At 38.6% G+C, this 22948-nt stretch overlaps 2 protein-coding genes across 8 annotated transcripts in view; one reads left to right on the forward strand and one right to left on the reverse strand.

The window, feature by feature from the left end:
• Positions 1-9740: 9740 nt before the first annotated feature.
• Positions 9741-14895, forward strand: ptges (prostaglandin E synthase). Of its 3 annotated transcripts, none has more exons than XM_085280034.1 (4): positions 9741-9843; positions 12623-12814; positions 12941-13023; positions 14141-14895. In XM_085280034.1, the coding sequence occupies exons 2-4, from the start codon at positions 12707-12709 to the stop codon at positions 14388-14390; spliced, it is 441 nt and encodes a 146-aa protein (XP_085136160.1). In that variant the 5' UTR covers positions 9741-9843; positions 12623-12706; the 3' UTR covers positions 14391-14895. The 3 variants fall into 3 exon arrangements, with proteins under 3 accessions (XP_085136160.1, XP_085136162.1, XP_085136161.1); XM_085280036.1 differs by having other exon boundaries at positions 12767-12814; XM_085280035.1 differs by having other exon boundaries at positions 9821-9843; positions 12626-12814.
• Positions 14896-18357: 3462 nt separating this feature from the next.
• garnl3 (GTPase activating Rap/RanGAP domain like 3) overlaps positions 18358-22948 on the reverse strand; it is an 82220-nt gene continuing 77629 nt past the window's right edge. For all 5 annotated transcript variants that reach the window (XM_085280037.1, XM_085280042.1, XM_085280039.1 and 2 more), the window contains 2 exons: positions 21662-21782; positions 18358-21575 (listed from right to left, as the gene is read on the reverse strand). In XM_085280037.1, the coding sequence (XP_085136163.1) occupies positions 21410-21575; positions 21662-21782 (287 nt within the window). In that variant the 3' untranslated portion in view covers positions 18358-21409. The remainder of the gene's footprint in view (positions 21576-21661; positions 21783-22948) is intronic.

Below are 22948 nucleotides of genomic sequence, written 5' to 3' on the forward strand. Positions count from 1 at the left end.
CGGTAATAGGTGAGAAAGAAATTCTTGAATTGTGAGCGTCAGGAGTGTCTGAAGATATACGGGGACAAGCATCATGTCTTAACTTTGCTTCGTTAAGGAGATATGACAATTTGAAAATGCCTCTCATCAGAGAAATCCAGCGGTGATTTTGAACAAACTCTCCATTGAGTTTATATGGAGAGTTTTCTGACTTTGTGTTACTCTGAGGAGATTTGCAAAGTATCTATAAGTCCCACAACAATGATAGTGACATTTTCTGAAAGCCAGCAAAAATACCTACGTCTTGATGTATAATTTGTGGGGCTTGAGTGGAAATTGAGCGAGTAGCAAGAAGTTGTTTGGACATGAAGAGAAAATTCAAACAGTTTCACTGTCCCCTCTGAGTTAATTGCATAGCAACCATAGCAACGCATGTATTTTCTGAAAAATCACAATTTTGCAACTGAAGACTTAAAGAGAGATAAGATGAAAACGGTAGAAGATCTGAAAAAGCTGAATCACACAGGAATAGCCAAATCATTTGAGAACGTTTTAAAGTTTGAATGGAGTTTCTAGGTGAAAGTATGAGGAAGTAGTTAAGTTTCAAAGACAAGAAAGTTTTAGCAGAATTGTGGAAGTTTCCCATTCATTTCAATGGGACAAATTAAAGGAAAAAAGTGTAATATTTTAAAAAGTATAATAGTAATAAACACCAAAAGTCATAGCCGGCATTAGCAGAAAGAGCAGAACAGTTTAGAGTTTGAACGGTGAAAATAGCACAAAAATTGTGGAAGTAGATCCACGGCGAAAAGTGTACGGAAACACCCGGAATAATAAAGAACTAGAAAAATTTGCATTTCCTGCGAAAATGCTGTGTGGATGCCTTAACGCTGAAGATGTCTGCTGAAAAAAGCTGAAAAAGTTGAAAAAAAAAAAAAATCATTGCCCTGAGCAGGATTTGAACCTGGCCCTTCTGGTCTAAAGGCGGCGATTCACCTCACTGCACCAAACTCATTCACACAAAGAAGAGGTGGAGAGAGTGACAATTGTGGTGAAATTAGCAGAAGCTGCTTAGAATTGTGCTGATAAGAGGTGAAAAAGCTAAACATTTGGCAGAAAAGAGGTGAATCAGAAGAATTTCTGCTGAAAAGAGGCAAAGAAGCAAAAAGATGAGCTGAAAAGAGGTGTAGAAGCAGAAGTGCTTGCTGAAGATGGCTGTATGTGTAATGACACACTGGAGAGCAGTGACACACAAGAAAGCAGAGCGCATGCAAGCAGGGAACATGTGTAGCAACTGTCACAGGTAGGATTCAAACCTCTGCCACCGGGTCTCACGGCAGATGCCCTACCCTCTGAGCCAAATGAGTTCTGGTCACAAGCAAAGATATGATGAGAGGGACAATGTGCACTGTGGAGCAGAAGCTCAAATTAGCAGAAAAGAGGTGAAGAGGAAGAACTTTGTTGTGAAATGAGGTAAAGAAACTGAAATTTTTGCTTAAAACAAGTGAAAAAGCTGAACTCTGAAATCCTGCTAAAACAGCAGAAGAGGCTGATATTTTTCAGCTACTCATTGAGCCAAACTGGTTCTCACGTAACTGAAAAAAGGTGGAAACGCTTACAATTCTAATGAAAACAGCAGAAGAGGCTGAGATTTGTGCTGATAAGAGGTGAAAATGCTGAACCAATCAGAGGTACTGCTTCTGTCTGCTTCATCAGGCTGTGTACTTGTATGTATTTCTGCCATAGACTGTTAACAAGAATCTGAGGTCCATATTAGAAAAGCTGCTAAAATCATAAAACTTTACAGAATTGTAATAAATTATCAATATGAATTACCGGTCTGTGATAGTGTATAAATTTGTACTCAAAAACTAGGTGGGATAGAAGCATAATTCTTGCACTGAGTGAATCAGCGGACTTTGGTGTACTTTGACTGCGATTTACATAGCTCTTTGTATCTCTGTCGCGGAGATATGACGAGAGAAGAAATGGCTTAATTTTCGGAGTTTGAAAAATGAGAGGAGGACAGATTTCCACCCCTCAAACATGTTTTGCAGAAACACTGTAATTTCGCTTAAATAGTATGAAATAGCAGTAATACTATGATTTGGCAGAAATACTACTTTTTAGCACAAATACTATTGTACAGAATGGTGTACGTCAGTTTAATGCTGGGTGGTGCTGCAATAGTAACTATCCTCGGTCAGAAGGAGAGGCTGACATCCAGGGATTAGATTACCACAGGTGGAGTTTATTGGCGGTCAGATGGATGGTACAGGGAGGCATGGCATACAGTAGGAGGATGTGGAGAGGTGATATGGTGTGGTTTCTATGATTAAGAAAACTGGCAACAAATTCCTCCACTACAAATCAGTCTGATACCACTTCTTACAGGGTTCACGTTTACTAAGGCACTACCCAAAAGGCGCCACAAGAGGGCACTCCAACACAAGAGATGACCTATTTACACTGTAAACACCCCCTACTTAGCCACTACATACTACAGTGATATTACAGTATACAAATTCACACAAATACTATGATTTGGCAGAAATACTATGACTTAGTAGTAATACTATAACATAACAGTTCAATGTTCTTGCACAAATACCACAATATGGCAGAAATACTATGTTTTAGCATAAATACTGTGATTTGGTATAAATACTACGATTTGGCACACATACTATATTCCGCAGATACACTATAACATAACAGATATTCTACGTCTTAGTAGTAATACTATAACATAACAGAATTATTAATTGGGCACAAATACCACAATTTGGCAAAAATACTATGATTGGGTACAAATACTATGATTTGGCAATAATACTGCATTTTAACACAACTACTGAGATTTGATTGAAATACTAAGATTTTGAAGAAATACTATTACTCCATACAAATACGATGCTTTGGGACAAATACTATGTTTTGGTTCCAATACTATGATGTGCAACAAATACTATGATTTGGCACAAGTACTATGATTTAGTACAAATACTATGATTTGGCAGAAATACTATGCCTTAGTAGTAATACTATAACATAAGAGATATACTATGGTTTTGCAGACATACTATGTTTTTGCACAAATACCATGATTTGGAACAAATGCTATGATTTAGCAGAAATACTAAGATTGGGTACAAATACTATGATTTGGCAATAATACTGCGTTTTAACAACAACTACTGAGATTTGATTGAAATACTATGACTCCATACAAATACGATGCTTTGGCACAAATACTATGATTTGGCAGAAATACTATGACTTAGTAGTAATACTATAACATAACAGATTTCCTAAAAAAAACTATGAAATTGCAGTAATTCTATGACTTGGCAGAGATACTACGTTTTAGCACAAATACTATAACAACGCAGAAATACTATGACTTAGTAGTAATACTATAACATAACAGTTCAATGTTCTTGCACAAATACCACAATATGGCAGAAATACTATGTTTTAGCACAAATACTGTGATTTGGTATAAATACTACGATTTGGCACACATACTATATTCCGCAGATACACTATAACATAACAGATATTCTACGACTTAGTAGTAATACTATAACATAACAGAATTATTAATTGGGCACAAATACCACGATTTGGCAAAAATACTATGATTGGGTACAAATACTATGATTTGGCAATAATACTGCATTTTAACACAACTACTGAGATTTGATTGAAATACTATGATTTAGAAGAAATACTATTACTCCATACAAATACGATACTTTGGGACAAATACTATGTTTTGGTTCCAATACTATGATGTGCAACAAATACTATGATTTGGCACAAGTACTATGATTTAGTACAAATACTATGATTTGGCAGAAATACTATGCCTTAGTAGTAATACTATAACATAAGAGATATACTATGGTTTTGCAGACATACTATGTTTTTGCACAAATACCATGATTTGGCACAAATGCTATGATTTAGCAGAAATACTATGATTGGGTACAAATACTATGATTTGGCAATAATACTGCGTTTTAACAACAACTACTGAGATTTGATTGAAATACTATGACTTAGAAGAAATACTATGACTCCATACAAATACGATGCTTTGGCACAAATACTATGATTTGGCAGAAATACTATGACTTAGTAGTAATACTATAACATAACAGATTTCCTAAAAAAAACTATGAAATTGCAGTAATTCTATGACTTGGCAGAGATACTACGTTTTAGTACAAATACTATAACAATGCAGAAATACTATGACTTAGTAGTAATACTATAACATAACAGTTCAATGTTCTTGCACAAATACCACAATATGGCAGAAATACTATGTTTTACCACAAATACTGTGATTTGGTATAAATACTGCGATTTGGCACACATACTATGATTTGGCAGAAATACTATGCCTTAGTAGTAATACTATAACATAAGAGATATACTATGGTTTTGCAGACATACTATGTTTTTGCACAAATACCATGATTTGGCACAAATGCTATGATTTAGCAGAAATACTATGATTGGGTATAAATACTATGATTTGGCACAAGTACTATGATTTAGTACAAATACTATGATTGGGCAGAAGTACCATGTTTCAGTACAAATACTATGATTTGGCAGGAATACTCTGGTTTAGCAGAAATACTCTGATTTAGCAGAAGTACTATCTTTTGGTAGAAATTCCTGCTAAAAGGTACTATTTCTGCGTTTTAGCAGAAATACTGTAATTTGGCATAAATACTATAATTTGGGATAAATACTATGATTTGGCACATATAATATATTCAGCACATATATTATAAAATAACAGAAATATTTGGCCCCAAAACCATGATTTTGCACAAATACCATGATTTTGCAAAAATACTATGAATTAGCAGAAATACTATGATTTAGCAGAAGTACTAAGATGTAGTAGAAGTACTTTGCTTTAGCAGAAATACTATGATTGAGGAGTAATACCTAAACATAGGAGAAATATTGATACACAGACACACATACACAGACAGTAAAGGGAACAGGAGCTGTGAAGAGTCTGGGCTTGGTATATGTAGGTCAGTTAAATTAGCTGCACCTGCTGTAGTCAGCCCTTACACACACAGAGACAGAGAGAGGTGTGAGTTTTCTTCAGTGTATTTCTGACATTCAGGATTCCACTCGAACAAATGGCCATAATTTCCTAACCGTAGAGGCTAGAACGGTCATTCAGGCATCGTTTTATTCAGAAGAGATGGGGGAATCTTCAGGTCTTCATAATTCAGAGATAAAACATAAATTATTAAAGATATATGACTTGTAATACACTGTAACTGAGTAGAGGCGAAGCAAAAACTGCCTTGACTTGCGCTCAAACAACCTTTGGTAACTCTAAATCTATATGGAGCATCAAAATCATTCTTTCACCGTAAGAAACAGCAGGCTTTGGTGAACAGTCATGGAAATTTTCAGGGCTCTGTGGAAATCCATCAAAAATATATGACGAGAGAAAAAAGTGGTTCATTTCCAGAGATTGAAATCTGATGAAATCTGAGTGAGGGACAAATTTCCTACCCTCAAACAAGTCCAACTCATTTCAGAACGGTAATAGGTGAGAAAGAAATTCTTGAATTGTGAGCGTCAGGAGTGTCTGAACATATACGGGGACAAGCCTCATGTCTTAACTTCGCTTCGTTAAGGAGATATGACAATTTGAAAATGCCTCTCACTAGAGAAATCCAGCGGTGATTTTGAACAAACTCTCCATTGAGTTTATATGGAGAGTTTTCTGACTTTGTGTTACTCTGAGGAGATTTGCAAAATATCTATGAGTCCCACAACAATGATAGTGACATTTTCTGAAAGCCAGCAAAAATACCTACGTTTTGATGTATAATTTGTGGGGCTTGAGTGGAAATTGAGCGAGTAGCAAGAAGTTGTTTGGACATGAAGAGAAAATTCAAACAGTTTCACTGTCCCCTCTGAGTTAATTGCATAGCAACCATAGCAACGCATGTATTTTCTGAAAAATCACAATTTTGCAACTGAAGACTTAAAGAGAGATAAGATGAAAACGGTAGAAGATCTGAAAAAGCTGAATCACACAGGAATAGCCAAATCATTTGAGAACGTTTTAAAGTTTGAATGGAGTTTCTAGGTGAAAGTATGAGGCAGTAGTTAAGTTTCAAAGACAAGAAAGTTTTAGCAGAATTGTGGAAGTTTCCCATTCATTTCAATGGGACAAATTAAAGGAAAAAAGTGTAATATTTTAAAAAGTATAATAGTAATAAACACCAAAAGTCATAGCCGGCATTAGCAGAAAGAGCAGAACAGTTTAGAGTTTGAACGGTGAAAATAGCACAAAAATTGTGGAAGTAGATCCACGGCAAAAAGTGTACGGAAACACCCGGAATAATAATAAAGAAGAAAGAGAAACAGGATCTCAATAGTGTGGATGCCTATTAAGGCATCCACACAATAAAGAGAAACAGGAACTCAATAGTGTGGATGCCTATTAAGGCATCCACACAATAATAGCAACTCAATGTATTCAAATATGACAACGTGGTCAAGATGTCAGAATGGGTGAGAAGGGGAATGATCAAAGTGACATTGAATGGCTGGTGAACCCAGAAGGGCTGGCTCTGAGTATTTCAGAAACAGGTGATTTACTGGGATTTTCCTGTCCCACCATCTCTTGGGTTTACAGAGAATCATCTGAAAAAGAGAGAATTCTGTAGCAGCAGACGAGCACACCGCTCCTGTCAGCTAACAGCAGCAAACTGAGCCTAGAGCTCACACAGCCTCACAAACGTAGGAAAATAAAAGACTGGGAAAAACATTGCTTGGCGTGATGGGTCTCCATTTCTTCTGCAACGTTCAGAATTTGGTGTGGCATGAAGACATGGATCCATATAGTCTTGTAGCAGCGGTTCAAGTGACTGAGCGTACCGATCTCCTGATGACTGCTTACAGAGAGATAACGCACCATGTCACGCAGATTCAGACAATCTGCTTCCTTGATGTATAGATATAGTAAATGGTACTTATATAGAGCTCTTGTCTAACATCCATAGAGACACAGTATGAAAAGATACAGTTATTTAAAAAAGTAACTCCCTAAGCATGCAATATTTAATTATAAAGTATTAGAGAACAAAGTAAAACAGTAAAAGTAGCTCCAAACACACTTAAGTGCAGTATTAATTCATTAAAAAACAAAACAAAAAAAAAACTTGTCTATGTAAAATGATGACTAATCATGGTGTTGAGCAACTAGGCTACGAACAGAGGGCACAGCTGGATTGCATCAGAAATGTTCTGTTGTAACCTCTGATGGCGTATTTTGCTAGCAGTCCTACAGGAAGTAATTATCTTTAAAAAGTTCATAGCATGTTTTTTTTTTTTTTTTGAAGGAGTCACATAACATGACTCAGTTTCAGATCATTCTGTGGAGTACACTCTTTCAAAAGAGTTGAACCAGAGCCATCCATAATTGAGTGAAAAAAGTAATTGGTGGGGGTGAGGACAGGCAGGGACAGTTTTAAATATAAAGCTGTTGGTGTTGGATATATCGGAAAAAATTAATTGCATTTATTGTGTGATAGATGAATGCTAACAAGTTTAAATATCTCAATAAATCTTTATAAACAGTGGACCTATTATGCCCCCAAATCTCCACCCCCCTGTGTCAGCTGCAAAACAGACAAAAAACAAACTAAAAACCAGCAAAAAACTATTTAAACATAAAAAACAAAATCACAAAGAAAGAACAATACAGTATCCACATCTCCACCACAGAGTAAAACAGTGCAATGTGGATTATTAAACATTAGGTCTCTCATTCAAGTCTCTGTTAGTAGCCTACAGCGGCCCCCAACACCCGGGCCGTTTGGTACGGGGCCGTGAGAGTTGAGGTTCGGGTGTGAAATTCATGGTTTTCAGGGTTTTTATCGTTAACTCATTTTCCCTGGGTCTTTTCCCGTGTTGTAGTTGTGTGTCTTATTTTGAAAGAAATATTTACGCGTTACCATAGCGACCGGAGAGCATTAAGGGGCAGAGAGGAGGACGTTACTCTCAATGTTGTTGGCGCATTTAAGGAGGACGCTGCTAATTAAGTTACACTGTAAATATAACAATAAACGCAAATTCACTAAGTACCAATACAGTTTTTGTCTTGGTCGTATCATTTTATGTTGTTGTATTTATCCGCGACACCTTAAAGACATGAAAATATTGTCTGACATTAAACCGTCCGTGATGCAAAACAGGTTGGGGACCGCTGTGTTAGTACATGAGTTAATAACTTGATCAACAAATCGATTTACTCTGCCTTATAGAAACCTGCTCACAGCAGGATGATTATGTTAGCTTAAATGAATCAACACCCCCAAATCATAATAACTATCAGAATCCTCAAAGCATAGGCTGAGGACATGGTGTGGCAGCAATTTTCCACACCAGGCTATTAATCAACCAAAGACCAAGACAGACATAACTCATTTGAAAGCCTGATGCTTAGTCTTGTCCACCCTAGCTAGAAAACACAAAAACCAGTCTTATTTGTTATTATCTATCGTCCACCTGGGACTTACACAGAGTTTGTCTGATTTCTCAGACTTTTTATCTAATTTAGTGCTCAGCTCAGAAAATAAATAATTATTGTGGAAAATTTTAACATTCATGTAGATGCTAAAAATGACAGTCTCAACACACACTGTCAACACAGATGGTCGCCCCTCCCTGAGCCTGGTTCTGCCGGAGGTTTCTTCCTGTTAAAAAGGGAGTTTTTCCTTCCTATTGTCACCTAAGTGCTCGCTCATAGAAGGTCATATGGGTTTTTCTCTGTATGTATTATTATAGGGTCTACCTTACAGTATAAAACGCCTTGAGCTGAGTTTCGTTGTGATTTGGTGCTTTATAAATAAAACTGAATTGAATTAGAAGAAAACAGGGCCAAAAATATTGGACAAACTCCTGTAAATGGTTCCCATGAAGCTAATATCGGTGTGTCGTGTGTTTTGATCATTTCAGTAGTTTTTGTGTTGCTTTTTGGTTAATTTTTTTTGTTTTGTTTTGCCGTTGTTTAGCGACCCTTTGAGGTCATTTTCTATCCATTTTTTAGGCATTTAGTCCCATTTTATGACAGTTTTCCATCCCTCTCATTGTGGTCTTTTGATTGATTCTCAGAGAAGAAGATTTGGCCCAGAGGTTTAGTTATTCACTCATTACACTAAAATAAAACAACAACAAAAAACCTCTGCCTCTTTCTGACTCCACACTGCTTTTGTTAGAAAAACTCAGTTCTGTTTGTTGTTAGGCGTTGTTTCTTAGTGTTTCAGTATGCAGAGCATTTTAAAGTGCGTGGGTCTGGGAGGGCAGGCTGTGTAAATACAACAGTGATCAGTAGTGGGCATGGTTTTTTTTGTGGGTGCTAGGATCTAGCAGAAAATGAAAAACAGCAACAACAAAAGAGTGATTAGGAGGTAAGACTGTCTACATTAGCCTACTTATTTAGCTTAAAGCATGGTTGTTATGGGAACACTGCAACTAAAAAAAATATTATTTCATCACTTGTGTTTACACATTAGTTTAGGGTTTATTCTTCTTCAGATACCGGCTTCTATTCAAGAAAACTAATAATACAATATAAGAGGATCAAGTAATCTAAAACTCAACATTTTGCTGACTAATAACAACTTTTGATTAATTCAGTACATGTTGTTTTGGCAGTGAACATAAAAGGAGGAAACGTGACACGCTTCAGCAGAGATCCACCCAGTCGTTATCCACACCTGAGGGAAATCAAGCCGGTGCACCAATCAAATCCTCCCATTCTCCCTGCAAAGCTCTCAGACCACAAGGACAAACTGTCTCAACGTAAGTAACAAGTAATTTTTCAAAGTTTAAGGGCGGGTAGAAAAGAGTGAGGCAACACATGAATCATGCAAATTAGAATCAAGTGCAGCAGATATCTAAAACAATCTTTCAAAAGTTAATAGGGGAGACCGGGGATAGTTGTAACGTGGGTCAGTTGTAACACTTCAAATTTCTCCAATCAGGGCTAAGTTTCAAATGATGTGACTCATCCTGTGCATGCCCAATTCAGTTCTGCTATCACATGTGAAAAATCAGCACATTTTGTCAAAAACAGACAATTTAACACCAAAAAAAGTAATTTGTATGCCAAAAAGTAAGTTTTTCTACTTTATTTCAATTTCTAATAGCATTATCTGCTTTGCAGTTAAAGTCATCAAACTTAAATTATGTTATTTGTATGTCTATGGGGATATATTCTGTGTAGGTCTTTAGTGCTAATGTTTTAGCCGTTGGCTGTAATGTTAGCTAGTTCATGGCTATAGGAGTCTGGGTCAGCTGTAACAGCAACAGTCTGGGTTAGTTGTAACAATAATGCAGATGTTACAACTTACCACACTATTACTTTAACTTATATTAAACAAGTTGGGGCAACGACATCAGCAGAGAGAGGTTCACTGGTCGCTTTTGTATATGTGGTTAATGCCATTGGCAACACAATTCCTCCACTGTTTGTGTTCCCACACATACATTATGCAGACCTCTGTGTCAGAGATGGACCAGTAGGAAGTACTGGTAGTGGAAATAAATCAGGATGGGTGCAAGAAACAGATTTCCTCATCTTTCTGAAGCACTTTGCAAACCACACCAAGGTATGATAAAAAGTAATGGAATTGCGATGCTGGTGAACAACTACATTTTTTCAGCTTCATTGTTATGTTCAAAATTGGTGCAAGAGTTGTAGGTTATAATGCCCACTGAGCCAATGAGGCCAAACTCAAGGAAGACCAACCAAAATTAATGAAATATTCAGTTGCAGAAAATTCCATAATTTGTCTTTTTTGGGGGGTTGGAATATGTTCAAAAGCTAGATTTCTGCATTCTGTCACACACACACACACACACACACACACAGCTACATAAATGGATGTAAGTGCATTCATGTGTTGAATAAACAAAGATTACATGTTAATATTTTGTTAGTACCCTTATTTCATTGTGTTACATTTTACCCCAGGATATGTTACAACTAACCCAGACTATGGGGTTAATTGTAACATTTCACTCTTTGTGTTTGAGACCATACCATGCAATGGGTAATTGTGCTGCAGAGAAAATAGCTGCACTATTTAATAGCAGAGACATGTAAATACTTTGCATTACATTTTGAATCCACTACCTTAAAAGAGCTCCAATTTACAGACAGAAATGTCAAAAATGTTACAACTATCCCCGGTCTCCCCTACAAGTGGCAAAAACGGTATGTCCAGCCAATGTTTAAAAAGAAAATAGCCACAGGAAATTTCAAAATCTGACCATTGTTTTCATCTAAGAAACAGCTGCAGAATTTCATCCACTGGATAAATTACAGAGCATTAACTCTGACTAAAAGTGGGTCAAATTTCTTAATCGAAAAACTTCGTCAGTGTTCCGTCTAATGATGTTACGGTAATTCTAGTTGCACAGTTTTGTGGAATTCCATTTTAAGCCTTTGACAGCACTGTGACGTATACAGCTAGGTTCAGACATTCACCAATGGCAATAGAGTTACTGTTTCAAAAACATTCATGTATTTGACACGTAAAATTTCCTTTACCCTTGATTCAGCTGCCTCATGCCCGCACCGAGTTCATGGCAGCCTATCCCACACACTGGGTGAGATATCAGATATACCGTGGACGGCCGGCATATTTACCTCCACAGCTGCTATAGAAACACAATTTAACCTGAAAAGCAGGTCTTTGAACAAGTTCAGGATTAAAACCTTCTTGCTGCAAAGCAACGTTTGCACCACAGTCTCTACTCCTATCAACTCCAACCAGTTGCGACAGATAGCCGCCCCTCCCTGAGCCTCATTCTGCTGGAGGTTTCTTCCTGTTAAAAAGGTTTTTTCCTTCCCACTGTCACCAAGTGCTTGCTCATATTGTGGGTCATGTGATTGTTGGGGTTTTCTCTCATTATTATAGGGTCTTTATCCTACAAGGCAACTTTTGCTGTGGTTTGGTGTTATATGAATAAGATGAAGATGAACTGAACCACAGTGCTGCGAGGCTTCTCGTTATATTGGCTAACTCGTACTCATACCCCAAGTTGGGCCACACGTCTAATCTTCTGTGAGAATGAATAAGTTGGATTTTTTTTTCCATCATCACACTGCAACCTGCTATCACAAACACAGTTTTTAGACTCTGACACATTCATGCACATACATCAGGAGGGACTTAGGGTTGGGTGTCTTGCCCAAGGACACTTCAACATACAGACTGCAAGGAGCTGGGGATCAAACCTGACCCTCTAAATAGTTGCAAACCTGCTCTAAATTCTGGGGGAAAAAGGTAAAAATCATACGTGAACATGTCAAATTTTGGTATTTATCCTCCAAGATAACGGAAGGAGAAAACTATCAGGCTCAATTTGAATGATTAAATGTGCTACCTGTTTCCAAGCAGAAGAACAAAACGTACCTCCACCATCTGAACATGTTAAGTGTAGCCTCCAGGAAGCAATTCTGGAATTCACAGAAGTTGTGCATGAATGAGAGTGCTTTCATCATTACCGTGAGTGGGTGGAGGCAGTGCTACAAAACGGCCTGCCCTCATTCTCACTCTCCCTTTTATTTCAGCAGCACGCTGCAATCTCAGAGTCCTCCTTTAAGTGCTTTTTCCTCCCCTGCTCTCGCTGCAACTCTGCGTGGATTACAGCAGTCATGTTAAGAAACTCTGTTTTCTCCTGCTTTGTTTTCTACGGCGTGCTGCTGGTGTTAAAGATGTACGTAATAGCGGTCATAACGGGACAAATAAGACTGCGTAAAAAGGTGAGTGAGCTCCTGTATATGCAGCTTGAAGTTAAATGCTGTGTAAGTTTCTCTTCTTCCTGTTTGTTCTCTGGTGGAAAGCTTTTTTTTTTTTTATTGTTTGTTTTTTCGCTTCTTCCCTGAAAGGCTTTTGCCAACCCCGAGGACGCGCTGAGACACGGAGGTTTACAGTATCACAGAGCAGATCCATATGTGGAAAGATGCCGGAGGTGAGCGTGCAGACGGGGTATTTTTTTGTAAGACTAGACTGCTTGTGTTTAGGGGGATGGAGGGTCGCAGGAGGATGATTAAAAAATAAAAAAAAAAGGAAAGGGGAAAAAAAGAGAAAGTTTTGGATTGGATTTAAAATCCAAACAACAACAACAACAAATAAACTCCCTTGTATTTGCTGCTTATGGCAAGTATTAGTTATACTATGCATTCCCATTGCATAGCTTTTACTTTTTGATTTAAAAAGGAATTCGGTACACTGCATGAAAACTGGTTCACTCAGGTAGATTTCAAATGCGCACAGCATTGAAGTACTCGAGTAAAATACCCTTGCATCATAAAATGAAAATTTTTCTACAGAACATGAATGACGTGCCGCAAGTTTTCTCCCGCGCAGATATCTGTCGCAAACCCGATAAAGTGTAGATTTATTTCCAGCGGATTTGTTCTCTTTTCTTGTGGGCTCCTCCTCCACTGATGGTTCAGTAGCTTGTAGCACTGTGTGCGACAGATTTGTTTAAACTTGTCAGAATATGATCTGAGACAGGGGAGAGCAGATGTTTTTCTTACTAGTAAACTTTCCCCTCTGTCTGTCCTGAAATGTTTTTTTTTTCTTTTCTTTTTTTTTTTTTTCTCCTGAGAGCTTGTGGTGGGAATCAACTCTGCACCAGGGGGAAACACATTTAAAATTTCCATTAATAACTAATAAAAATGGCTGCAGCACGACGTATTCCATGTCCAACCTTAATCATGTCTTTTATGTGCCCTTTTTTGTTTGTTTTCTGGGCAAAAGGGGATTATGATGGCGAGTGTCCTAGAACAATATTGTTTAAAAAGCTGCTTCAAGTGGGTGGAGGGGAAACAGGAAAGAGGTGATTAGAGAAGGTTGCAGAGCCCTTGCTTTGGCTTGAGATAGTGCTAGTGTGGGTTAAATGCATATTATTTTAGTCACCCTGAATATAAATCTTCCAGGAATATCACAGGAAATCATTACCCCGTATCATAGTCACTCATGCGATGTAGTCACTTTACTGCATCATAGGTAGCTGAGTCACACAACTGTGGAAAACAGTTGTGTGTCAGCCTCCGTGTGCTGACTTCTGTCTTTCTTTTCAGAGCTCATATTAATGACATGGAGAACATCCTCCCTTTTCTCTTCTTGGGCGCCATCTACTCCATGACCGGACCTTCACTGTGGGTGGCACGGCTTCACTTCCTCGTCTTCTTCATCTGCCGTGTGCTGCACAGCGTTGCCTACCTGCTGGCCCTGCAAGCACCGACCCGGTCCGTGGCCTACACCTTAGCTCAGATTCCCTGTGTGTCCATGGCCGTACAGATCCTGATGGCAGTCAAATCATATGCCTAAAAACACTAATAAATCAAAAACAAAATAAATCCAGGAACAAGGGACTGAACTAACAGCTGTGATCTGAGACTCAAGACGGCTCATTATGTGTGACCTGTGTCAGAAAGTAGTGGGAGAAGGATTCCTGTTGCACTTCCTGTAAAGACAAGTGGAAGTGCAATACAAGGTCTCTGATAACACCAGTGCTGGGTTTTGAGATTGATTATCAGTATTTTTTTTTTCTTCTGTCTGTTCAACAACAGCATGATGGATCCTGGTATGATGATTGATATGCTGAAAGTTTAAATACACTTGATGCTCTTTGTGTGTGTGTGTGTGTGTGTGTGTGTGTGTGAGAAACGGGTTCAGAGTACACGCCTTGCAACAACCTTCTGAGGAATTTTCTAGCGTATAATTGTGTGTAAATGTATCTGTGAAGGCACTTGGTGAGTTTTGTAATTTATTCAATTTAATGTTTTTGAAAGGAAAACTTGTAGACAATAAAAACTATGCACATCTAAGCACACCCAGCCTCTACCTTCACTTTGTGCTAAATGAGTTGTTCTTTTAGATAGCCTTGTGCTGCAGAATTGGTATGTTCTGGGGATAGGGGGCCCCACTTTATGTGCGAGAGTGAGATGATCCAAAAGGCACCGGCAGAGTTCCAGCATTCCTTTGATTGTTATGTAAGACCTTCTGCTATGCTGTGCTCATTTTCCCTTTCTTTTTATTTTCACCCTGAGGCCAGGAGGGAGGTGCTGGAAGGCCATATAGAAATATTTACAGAAGGTGCCCAGTCATGCTTCCACACTGAGGAAAATGAAAGTTTGTGCGCCAACATAAAATGTTTTTCCATCAGTGATTACGCTTGATTTGGCTTTTCTCACTCTGGCGTGAAACTTTTTGCCCAATTCTCGGATGATGTAATTTCGTTTCCAGTGATTTTTTTTTTTTTTTTTTTTTTTTCTTTCTCCAACCCAGTGATCATGACTAAGCTCGAACTTACAGGAGCTCAGGTGTTTTTGTGATTTAAACAAAATGACTGACAAGGTGGGAGGACGGGGAAAATCCTTGGCTTTTAATAACAGAGCATTAACAATATGTGTAATCTGGTTGAAACATAAAGCTGGCATGCCAGTGACAGGGGTGTGTCTGTATCCTTGCATGCGTCAGTGTTGTCATAGTCTCAACGTGCCCCCCCCAGCCCTCGAGGGTAAAAGGAAATGTGGTTCCTGACCTCCTACCTACACTTCTCACTGTAATACATAATTTCCCCTAGTGATCAATAAGGTATTCTGATTCTGAATAAGATCAGTGTGAAGTAAAATATTTTTCGTTTCCCATGCATGCTGTTTTTTTTTTAAACTTCTGGATTGGAGGAAAACTGACAAAAGCTCTGTTTTTGCTGCTGTTCGCTGTTAAGGGAGATCAGTTTACTTTGGACCAAACTTTCTTTTGTTTTAGAAGTGCAGGCTCTCCTGTGTGAGATTAAAAAACAAACTGGTCATTTTAGTAAAGCTACATAAATATTTACCCCCACCTTGTGGACACACAGAGCACTTCTCAGCCAGATCTTTTCAGCTTTCACTCTTCAACCAAATGGCGATCGTGGCTCAAAGAGTTGGCAGTTTGTCTTGTAACCGGAAGGTTGCTGGTTCCAAGGTTGCCGGACCCAACGACAGTCTCGATCGTTGTGTCCTTGGGCAAGACACTTCACCTGCCGCCTACTGGTGATGGCCAGAGGGGCTGATGGCGTGATATGGCAGCCTCGCTTCTGTCAGTCTGCCCCAGGGCCTCCACCAGTGTGTGAATGTGAGAGTGAATGAATAGTGGAATTGTAAAGCGCTTTGAGGGTCCCGAAAAGCGCTATATAAATGCAATCATTATTATTATTATTATTATAAATTTTTGACTTTGACTAGTAACAGTACATAGACACCTATTAGAGTTATTAAAATAATAGTTCACACCAGCTAAATAATTATCTAACACTTTTCTAACACCACAGAATCTAAACTTGTATAACTATGATGTTCCACTGTTCTGTGTCTTATTTCAGTTAAACTGATTTATTTAACTTTACATATTAATGTCAATATAGGCAACATGTGGGCCTGAAAGGGCCCAATGCATAGTAACTTCAAAAAACACCAGTACATGCAAACATAGTGTTAAAGCACACAAAACACAACGGAAGTTAAATAAAACACAACGGAAGGAGAAAAAACATTGCTCACAAAAAATGGGGATTTTGAGGAGACAATAATGTGACGGACCAGCTGCGGAATGGGCAAGCTAACAGTAAACGGCTAATAGCAAACATCTATCTGCAGTATTATATGAACTATGTGATTAAAATACAATTATGTTTCACCTTTTTCTGAGTCACAGATGAATTGCACGCTTCTTTTAATCATGTCTCTGCTCAGTCCTTCGCATGTTTTGGTTTCTGTCACTGCTGCAGCTGTTCTGTCACATTAATGTCCCCCCGGAAACACTTCCGCTGTGTTTTGTGTTCTTTCATAGCGTTTTCCTGCTAGTGTTTTATGAGATTTTCTCTCAGATTCACTGTAGTCATAACCAAAAAAATGCAGAGATTTTGGTCTGAGTGGGTATGACGGTATCACACAGCTGCTGCAGATTTGTCAGATGTGACTCCATGATATGAATCTCCCCTTTATGACATGGCATGCTCTCCTGTTGGAATCAGCCATCAGAAGATGGGTACCCTGTGGTTATAAAGGGTCGGTGTTTGACCTCCTAGGACCTGGTGTCTAGACGAAAATACTTAATTTTTCTCTACAAGGGCCTGATATTCACTTGTGAGGACATTATACTGCCACCGTTCTAGCAGAATTTAAAACCAATGTCCTCATACGTGGATCTCATTTGTATCAGAAACAAAAATTAGGTAAATAAATAAATAAAAATCTGGTAATTTTTTGTTTTTACATTCCTCAGGTCCCAATCAACCCAAATAGCAAAGAAAAATTTAAAATGCATGCCATGAAAGAGTTTGGGTCTTAGGCGGTTAAACAAGGCTCAGTTGTTAGTGTGCCAAGAAAATATTCACCAAACCATTACAGTATCTGCAGCAGCTTGAACTGTTGATAGAAATCAGAATCCAGCTTACATGCTGTTTAGATCAAATTCTGACCTTATCATATGAATGATGCAGCAGAAATGTGAGACTTATTAGACCAGGGAATGTTTTTCTATTCTCCCATTATCCAGTTTTGCTAAGCCTGTGTGAACTGTGACCTTGGTTTCTTGTTCTTTGCTGACAGATGTGGCACTCAGTCTGGTCTTCTGATGCTGTAGCCCATCTTCAAGGGCTAACATTGTGTGCATTTAGAAATTCTCTTCTGCATACCTTGGTATGACTTACTGTTGCCTTCCTATCATCTCCATGCTGTCTGGCCATTCTCCTCTGACCTCTAACATCAGCCGTAATCGCACAGAAAACTGCTGCTTACTGGATATTTTCTCTTTTCCCGACAATTCTCTGTAAACCCTAGAACTGGTTGTGCAGAAAAATCCCACCAGATCAGCAGTTTCTGAAATACTGAGAACAGTCCAGCACCAGGAGTCATGTCATTCCCATTCTAATGCTCAATTTCAACTTCAGCAGCCACGTTGTGATGGGCGTTGAAAAGGGCAAGTGAGTAAAAGGTGGTGTGATGCTAGTATCGGTGTTCTGCTGGGCTTTGGTAGTTGTGTGTACTTCGCAATGTACTACAAAGGTAAACATTTACATTGAACCTCATAATCAGATTATTGCTGGGTTAAAAATCCAAACAGAAAGAAATGCTCCATTTAAACAACTCAAGACTAAACAACCCCAGACCTATGACTCAGTCAGCTACAGAAAAGAGAGTTAAAGCAGAAATGTATGTTGGCATTTAACCTTAACATTACTTACATTGCTTTCAGCCTGCATATATCTATATCTATGTGTGTGTGTGTAAGCCAAAGAAACCACCCAACAGAAATTTCATAAATATTTATTACATATCAATGAACAAAATCAACTACTTTCACAGCAGTGGTCTACAGCACTTGTTTAAAATAACTGCTCAAATAATATTAATATTAATAATAATATAGTTCAGTTTCCTTTGAGGCCACATTTGATACACAAACATTTACAAGTATTACTTGGCATTAAAAACGATGGCGATACAATATTTTAAGACACTTGGTGTTTTTTTTGTCAATTTTCTGTCATTTTGATATCACAGAGAGGTTCAGCAACAGTCTAAACAGTAAATATAGATTCAAATACAAAACCCCCCAAAACAAACTAAAATACCAACCAAAACAAACAAAACAGTAAAAATGCCAAGGGGAGGTAGAAACTAAAGACAAAAATACAGAAGGAATCGTAACAACGCAAAGCGGGAGAAGCAGCATTCCCCGAGTCATCCACCCTCATTTAGACACTAAAGAAGAGTAAAAATCCATCCCGGTTCCTCCTCCTCTTCCTCCTCTTTCTTCTTCTTCCTCTACCCCTTTTTCTGAGTTACGTTTTGCTGTTAGAGGGATTCACGCAGAGGCAGGCAGGAGAACAGAGCAAAGGTGTGAAGAAATGAGAAAAGAAGAGGCTCATGCTCAATCTGAAGGCTGCTATGATGTGAAACAAGCATACAGAGATGCACTAACACCTACATCAGGCTAGTCACCTTTGCCAAACATTTCCCTTTGTATTACTGTCACTTTGATTAGCTTTTACATTGACACAAAGCACCATTTAACCTTTTCAGTGCTGTAATTAGGTGTTATAAAGTGGATTCTTACTAAAATTAAATGAGAAGTGTAGTTGACCCTTTGTGTTAGAACGGATTGTGAGATTCTGTATGAAACTTTTTCTAGATAAAGTAATCCTGATAAAGGTTATTAGTGTTGGAGGTGCATTTACATCACAAGTGGGGTGGATGGTACAGATGTGGAGGTTTCCCATGTTGAACCTGTGGTGGTTGAGTTTTGTCTCCCTCCTCTGGCTGTGACAGTAATTACACAAAGTTTGTTTGACCATGTTTGACCTTTTTTAAAACCATGCACTCTCACTTGCCAAGTTTCTGCTCTCAGAATTATTTTTATGATTGCTCTAACGCCCAAAGGTGCTCAAGCTGGGTTTAATCATGTGGAATGTCACCCTTTAGCTGATGTGGTGCATCCTTAGCTGTTTGGCATCCCAGACTGATGTAATAATAAGAGCCATTGTAGATACTGATGTTTCCCTGTTGTCAACTCTACAGTAACTGAGCATTAGTGGTTTTATTTTTAATGGATTGCTTTACTCTGTAATCTGAATGTGTGGAGTATAAAATGAGGAGACATTTAAAAGGCCGAGAGGGTTTAATGAAATGAAGGATTGTTTTTAGAGCATATGTAATATTAGAGACTTATCAGTCTTTTTTGAGCCCTCCAAATTTATGGACTAGATTTTTATCTGTATGACAATAACAAAAGATTTTCCAGATGGGCAGCCAATTAACAATCTGATCATAAACCTCTACACTCAGTAAGGAAAGGATATCTAAACTGTGAATTTAACCGTGTGCTGCAGTGAGTTATCCCCTAACCGATAACCCCAGCTGTAAATCAGTGTATTTCTGGACCTCGAGGTGAAAATCAGCAGGGCTTCTGGGCCTTGAAGTTCCAAATTAGACTCAGTGATTTAAACAGCGCTAGCATGGTTATGCTTTCCAAATATACTAATTGTATAAATTGTATAAATACATTACTGTTAAAATTCTTAGTTTCATTTAGGCTTTAATTTTAGTTCAGTAAAAGTCTAATTTTTCCTAAAGATAAAACTATCTTTTAACTAAGTGCACATTTTACTCTACAAAATAAAAGACTTTTTCATTCCACACACAGAAAAAGACAAAGTAAAAGTAATTCACACTTTTGGTTTTGTTTTTATCATCCCTCCTCTATCCATCTAGCCACCGTCTTGTTATAGATACTCCTGTACTTTTTTTTTCTTGTCTCAGTTTGTTGTTTCTTTACTTTGTTCGGAATTTGGTATCATGTTACAGATCGCACTGTTTCCAAAGAAGTGATTTCTTTGCTGCAAAAAACACAACACTTGCAAGTCATGCAAATTTAAGGTCAGGTCTTTGTTATGGGATAAAATGATTTGTGCATGTGCCTTTGAGATTTTGCCGCCAGCAAGTGAAATCACCCGAGCTGATTGCAGTCGTTGGTTACCACTGTAATCGAACATGGACTACAATCATGGCTGCTACTGACAGACACCAAAATCTGGTGGCTGTTGGACGTCTACTTGAATGGAGGACAGTGGCAGACGGCACTTGTGGGAGACTTCTTCCAGGTCTGTCTAACCTGTTTACGACAGATAAGGGGAACAATATGGGCGAAAATGTGCAGAGCATAAAATCAAAAATCATACTTTTACTAAATATGGGAATAAAATTGATTTTTATAATATATCTATAAATATGCATCACAAGCCAGACAGGCATATACGCCTGCATGTGTGCACTTTTGTGTATAAACAGATGTACACATATGCATATCATACAATACTTGAAAGTGGATCGGAAATAATCACATAATATACAACACATAAGCTCTTGCAACGTCAGAGGGAGTTGAGAATGCAGAGAGTTTTCTCATGCCTTGGTGCACAGATTTACATTCAGTTTGTGGTTTAGGATCAAACCGGCATCTCAAAGCTCTTGCAGAAGTCTGAATGCACCACGGCATCTTACGCAACCTCTTTGGGTTATCTGCTGCGGGGCGACACAAACAGCTGACACACGGCGGCTGAGGGGGGGCACTGCTCATGAAAAAAGTCACACACGCACACAAACATGACTTCAAACCTCCACTGCACCCATCTCGTCCGCTGAACGGGGGCTCAGAATCCCAGGGTATGTAGGAAAAAGCGCCAAGGTATCAGAGCTCAACAACAGAAAAAAACAAAAAAGAAAAGAAGACCAACCAAAACAACAGAGTAAAGGTGACAGTACAGAAGTGGGCGGGCAGAGAAGTGCACGATGGGATTGTCTTCACTTTAGGTCCAAGACATCTTCTTCGAAGGATGTGGAGAGGGAGAACGCACTGGTAAGGGGCGGGCTCTCTGGCTGCAGCACCGCCTTCTCTGGCTCCGCCTCCGAACTGGATGAACAGTGCAGCTGGACATCCTGATCCACTTCGCTGGACTGTGAGGCTAGCCTGTTGTGCACAGAAAGACTCATGTCTCAAGCTCAAGCTAGCATTAAGCAAACATCAAACGTGCAGCTGCTGTTCAGATTTATCACCTGTCGCTGTTTGTGGACGTCAGCGCTCGTACTTTGGGCTCGTCCTCTGTGTTCTTTTTGCTCATCTTTCTCTGTTTCACTGATCCGCTGTCTGATTTCCCACTTGGTTCCTCTGTCAAGCCTTTGTTGGTAGGAGACAATGGAAAATGCATTGGAAAACTCAGAAATATGCTTTTTTTTGCCTTCCTTCTGAGAGCAGGATGGTCGATATCCCATTTATAATTATGAGCTAGATGATTTCAAACCAAAAGTAGTAATTTTCTTGGATTTCATTTAATTTTTTAAACTTTTCAGTTTAATAAATCCAAAGTATATGAATATGAAATTTGAAAGTATTTGAAGGTGGGGACGGATAGAAATGGCTTCTTTAGACAAAAGAGTAAATGTTTCTCCATATGTTAAGCTAATGTTGCTGTAAGTTTACATTTAGTGTAAAAGTACCACATGACAGTGGGATGAATCTCCTCACACAACAGGAAGGCCAATAAGCACATTTTTCCAAATATCAAACTTTTGCTTTTTGCCTATGTTAAAAAAAACACCCAAAACAGGTCTACTTCAGAATTGGAAGGTACACATTGTTTGGGATCTTCTCCTACAAAGCCAAATGTGTAAAGCCATGTGGTGACTTCATATCTCAGATATAGTCTCTAATGCTACAGTCTCGCTGGCGAAAACAGTAGTTAGAGATGCTGCACAACCAAAATGAATGTAACTGTGTGATCTCTGTGGTTTTGAGTGCTGCTTTTAACCACAGTTCACGTCTTGAAAGCAACTTTGGTGCATCAAGATAGTCAGAAAACAGCAATAAGTCGAAGTCAGTCTGCTATCAGTTTGTGACTGAATAAGGTCAGCTTGGAAACTGTATGATACGATTAACTGTAAATCGTTGAAAATCACAAATGTGTCGCCAACTACATACACAGAAATGTAACATTTAACAGAAATTCACATTAACTATTTACATTCAGAATCCAGCAATTTAACTGCAAAATGACACAGGTGCTTTTATATAGGAATATAACCAGAATACAACCAGCTGGAAACCAGTTGAGGCAGGTCTGCTATTAAAAACACACACGTAGATGATGTGTCCAGACTGACTCACACTGATTACAACCTGTTGCCAATCTGTCTCCAGGGAACCTGTGCAATCACTGTGTGGTCAACTACAGGTTGTGGGTTTTGCATTCTTAACCTCTGGGTTACCAGTTGGTCAGTGCAACTACTTGTAATCGGCTGCTAAATTTCAAAATATTCAATGGACTCACTGGGCAACCACCAATT

This window comes from Mchenga conophoros, linkage group LG7 (genome assembly GCF_057382185.1).
Source record: "Mchenga conophoros isolate Kocher_MC1m ecotype Shallow Benthic linkage group LG7, M_conophoros_male_GT1.1, whole genome shotgun sequence".
NCBI lineage: Eukaryota > Metazoa > Chordata > Actinopteri > Cichliformes > Cichlidae > Mchenga > Mchenga conophoros.

Excerpts from the sequence above, each read along its gene's own strand:
- ptges (XM_085280034.1), top strand. The coding sequence starts at position 12,707 with ATGTTAAGAAACTCTGTTTTCTCCTGCTTTGTTTTCTACGGCGTGCTG. Across the intron at positions 12,815-12,940 it reads AAATAAGACTGCGTAAAAAG|GCTTTTGCCAACCCCGAGGA; the intron begins GTGAGTGAGCTC and ends CTTCCCTGAAAG. Across the intron at positions 13,024-14,140 it reads TATGTGGAAAGATGCCGGAG|AGCTCATATTAATGACATGG; the intron begins GTGAGCGTGCAG and ends CTTTCTTTTCAG.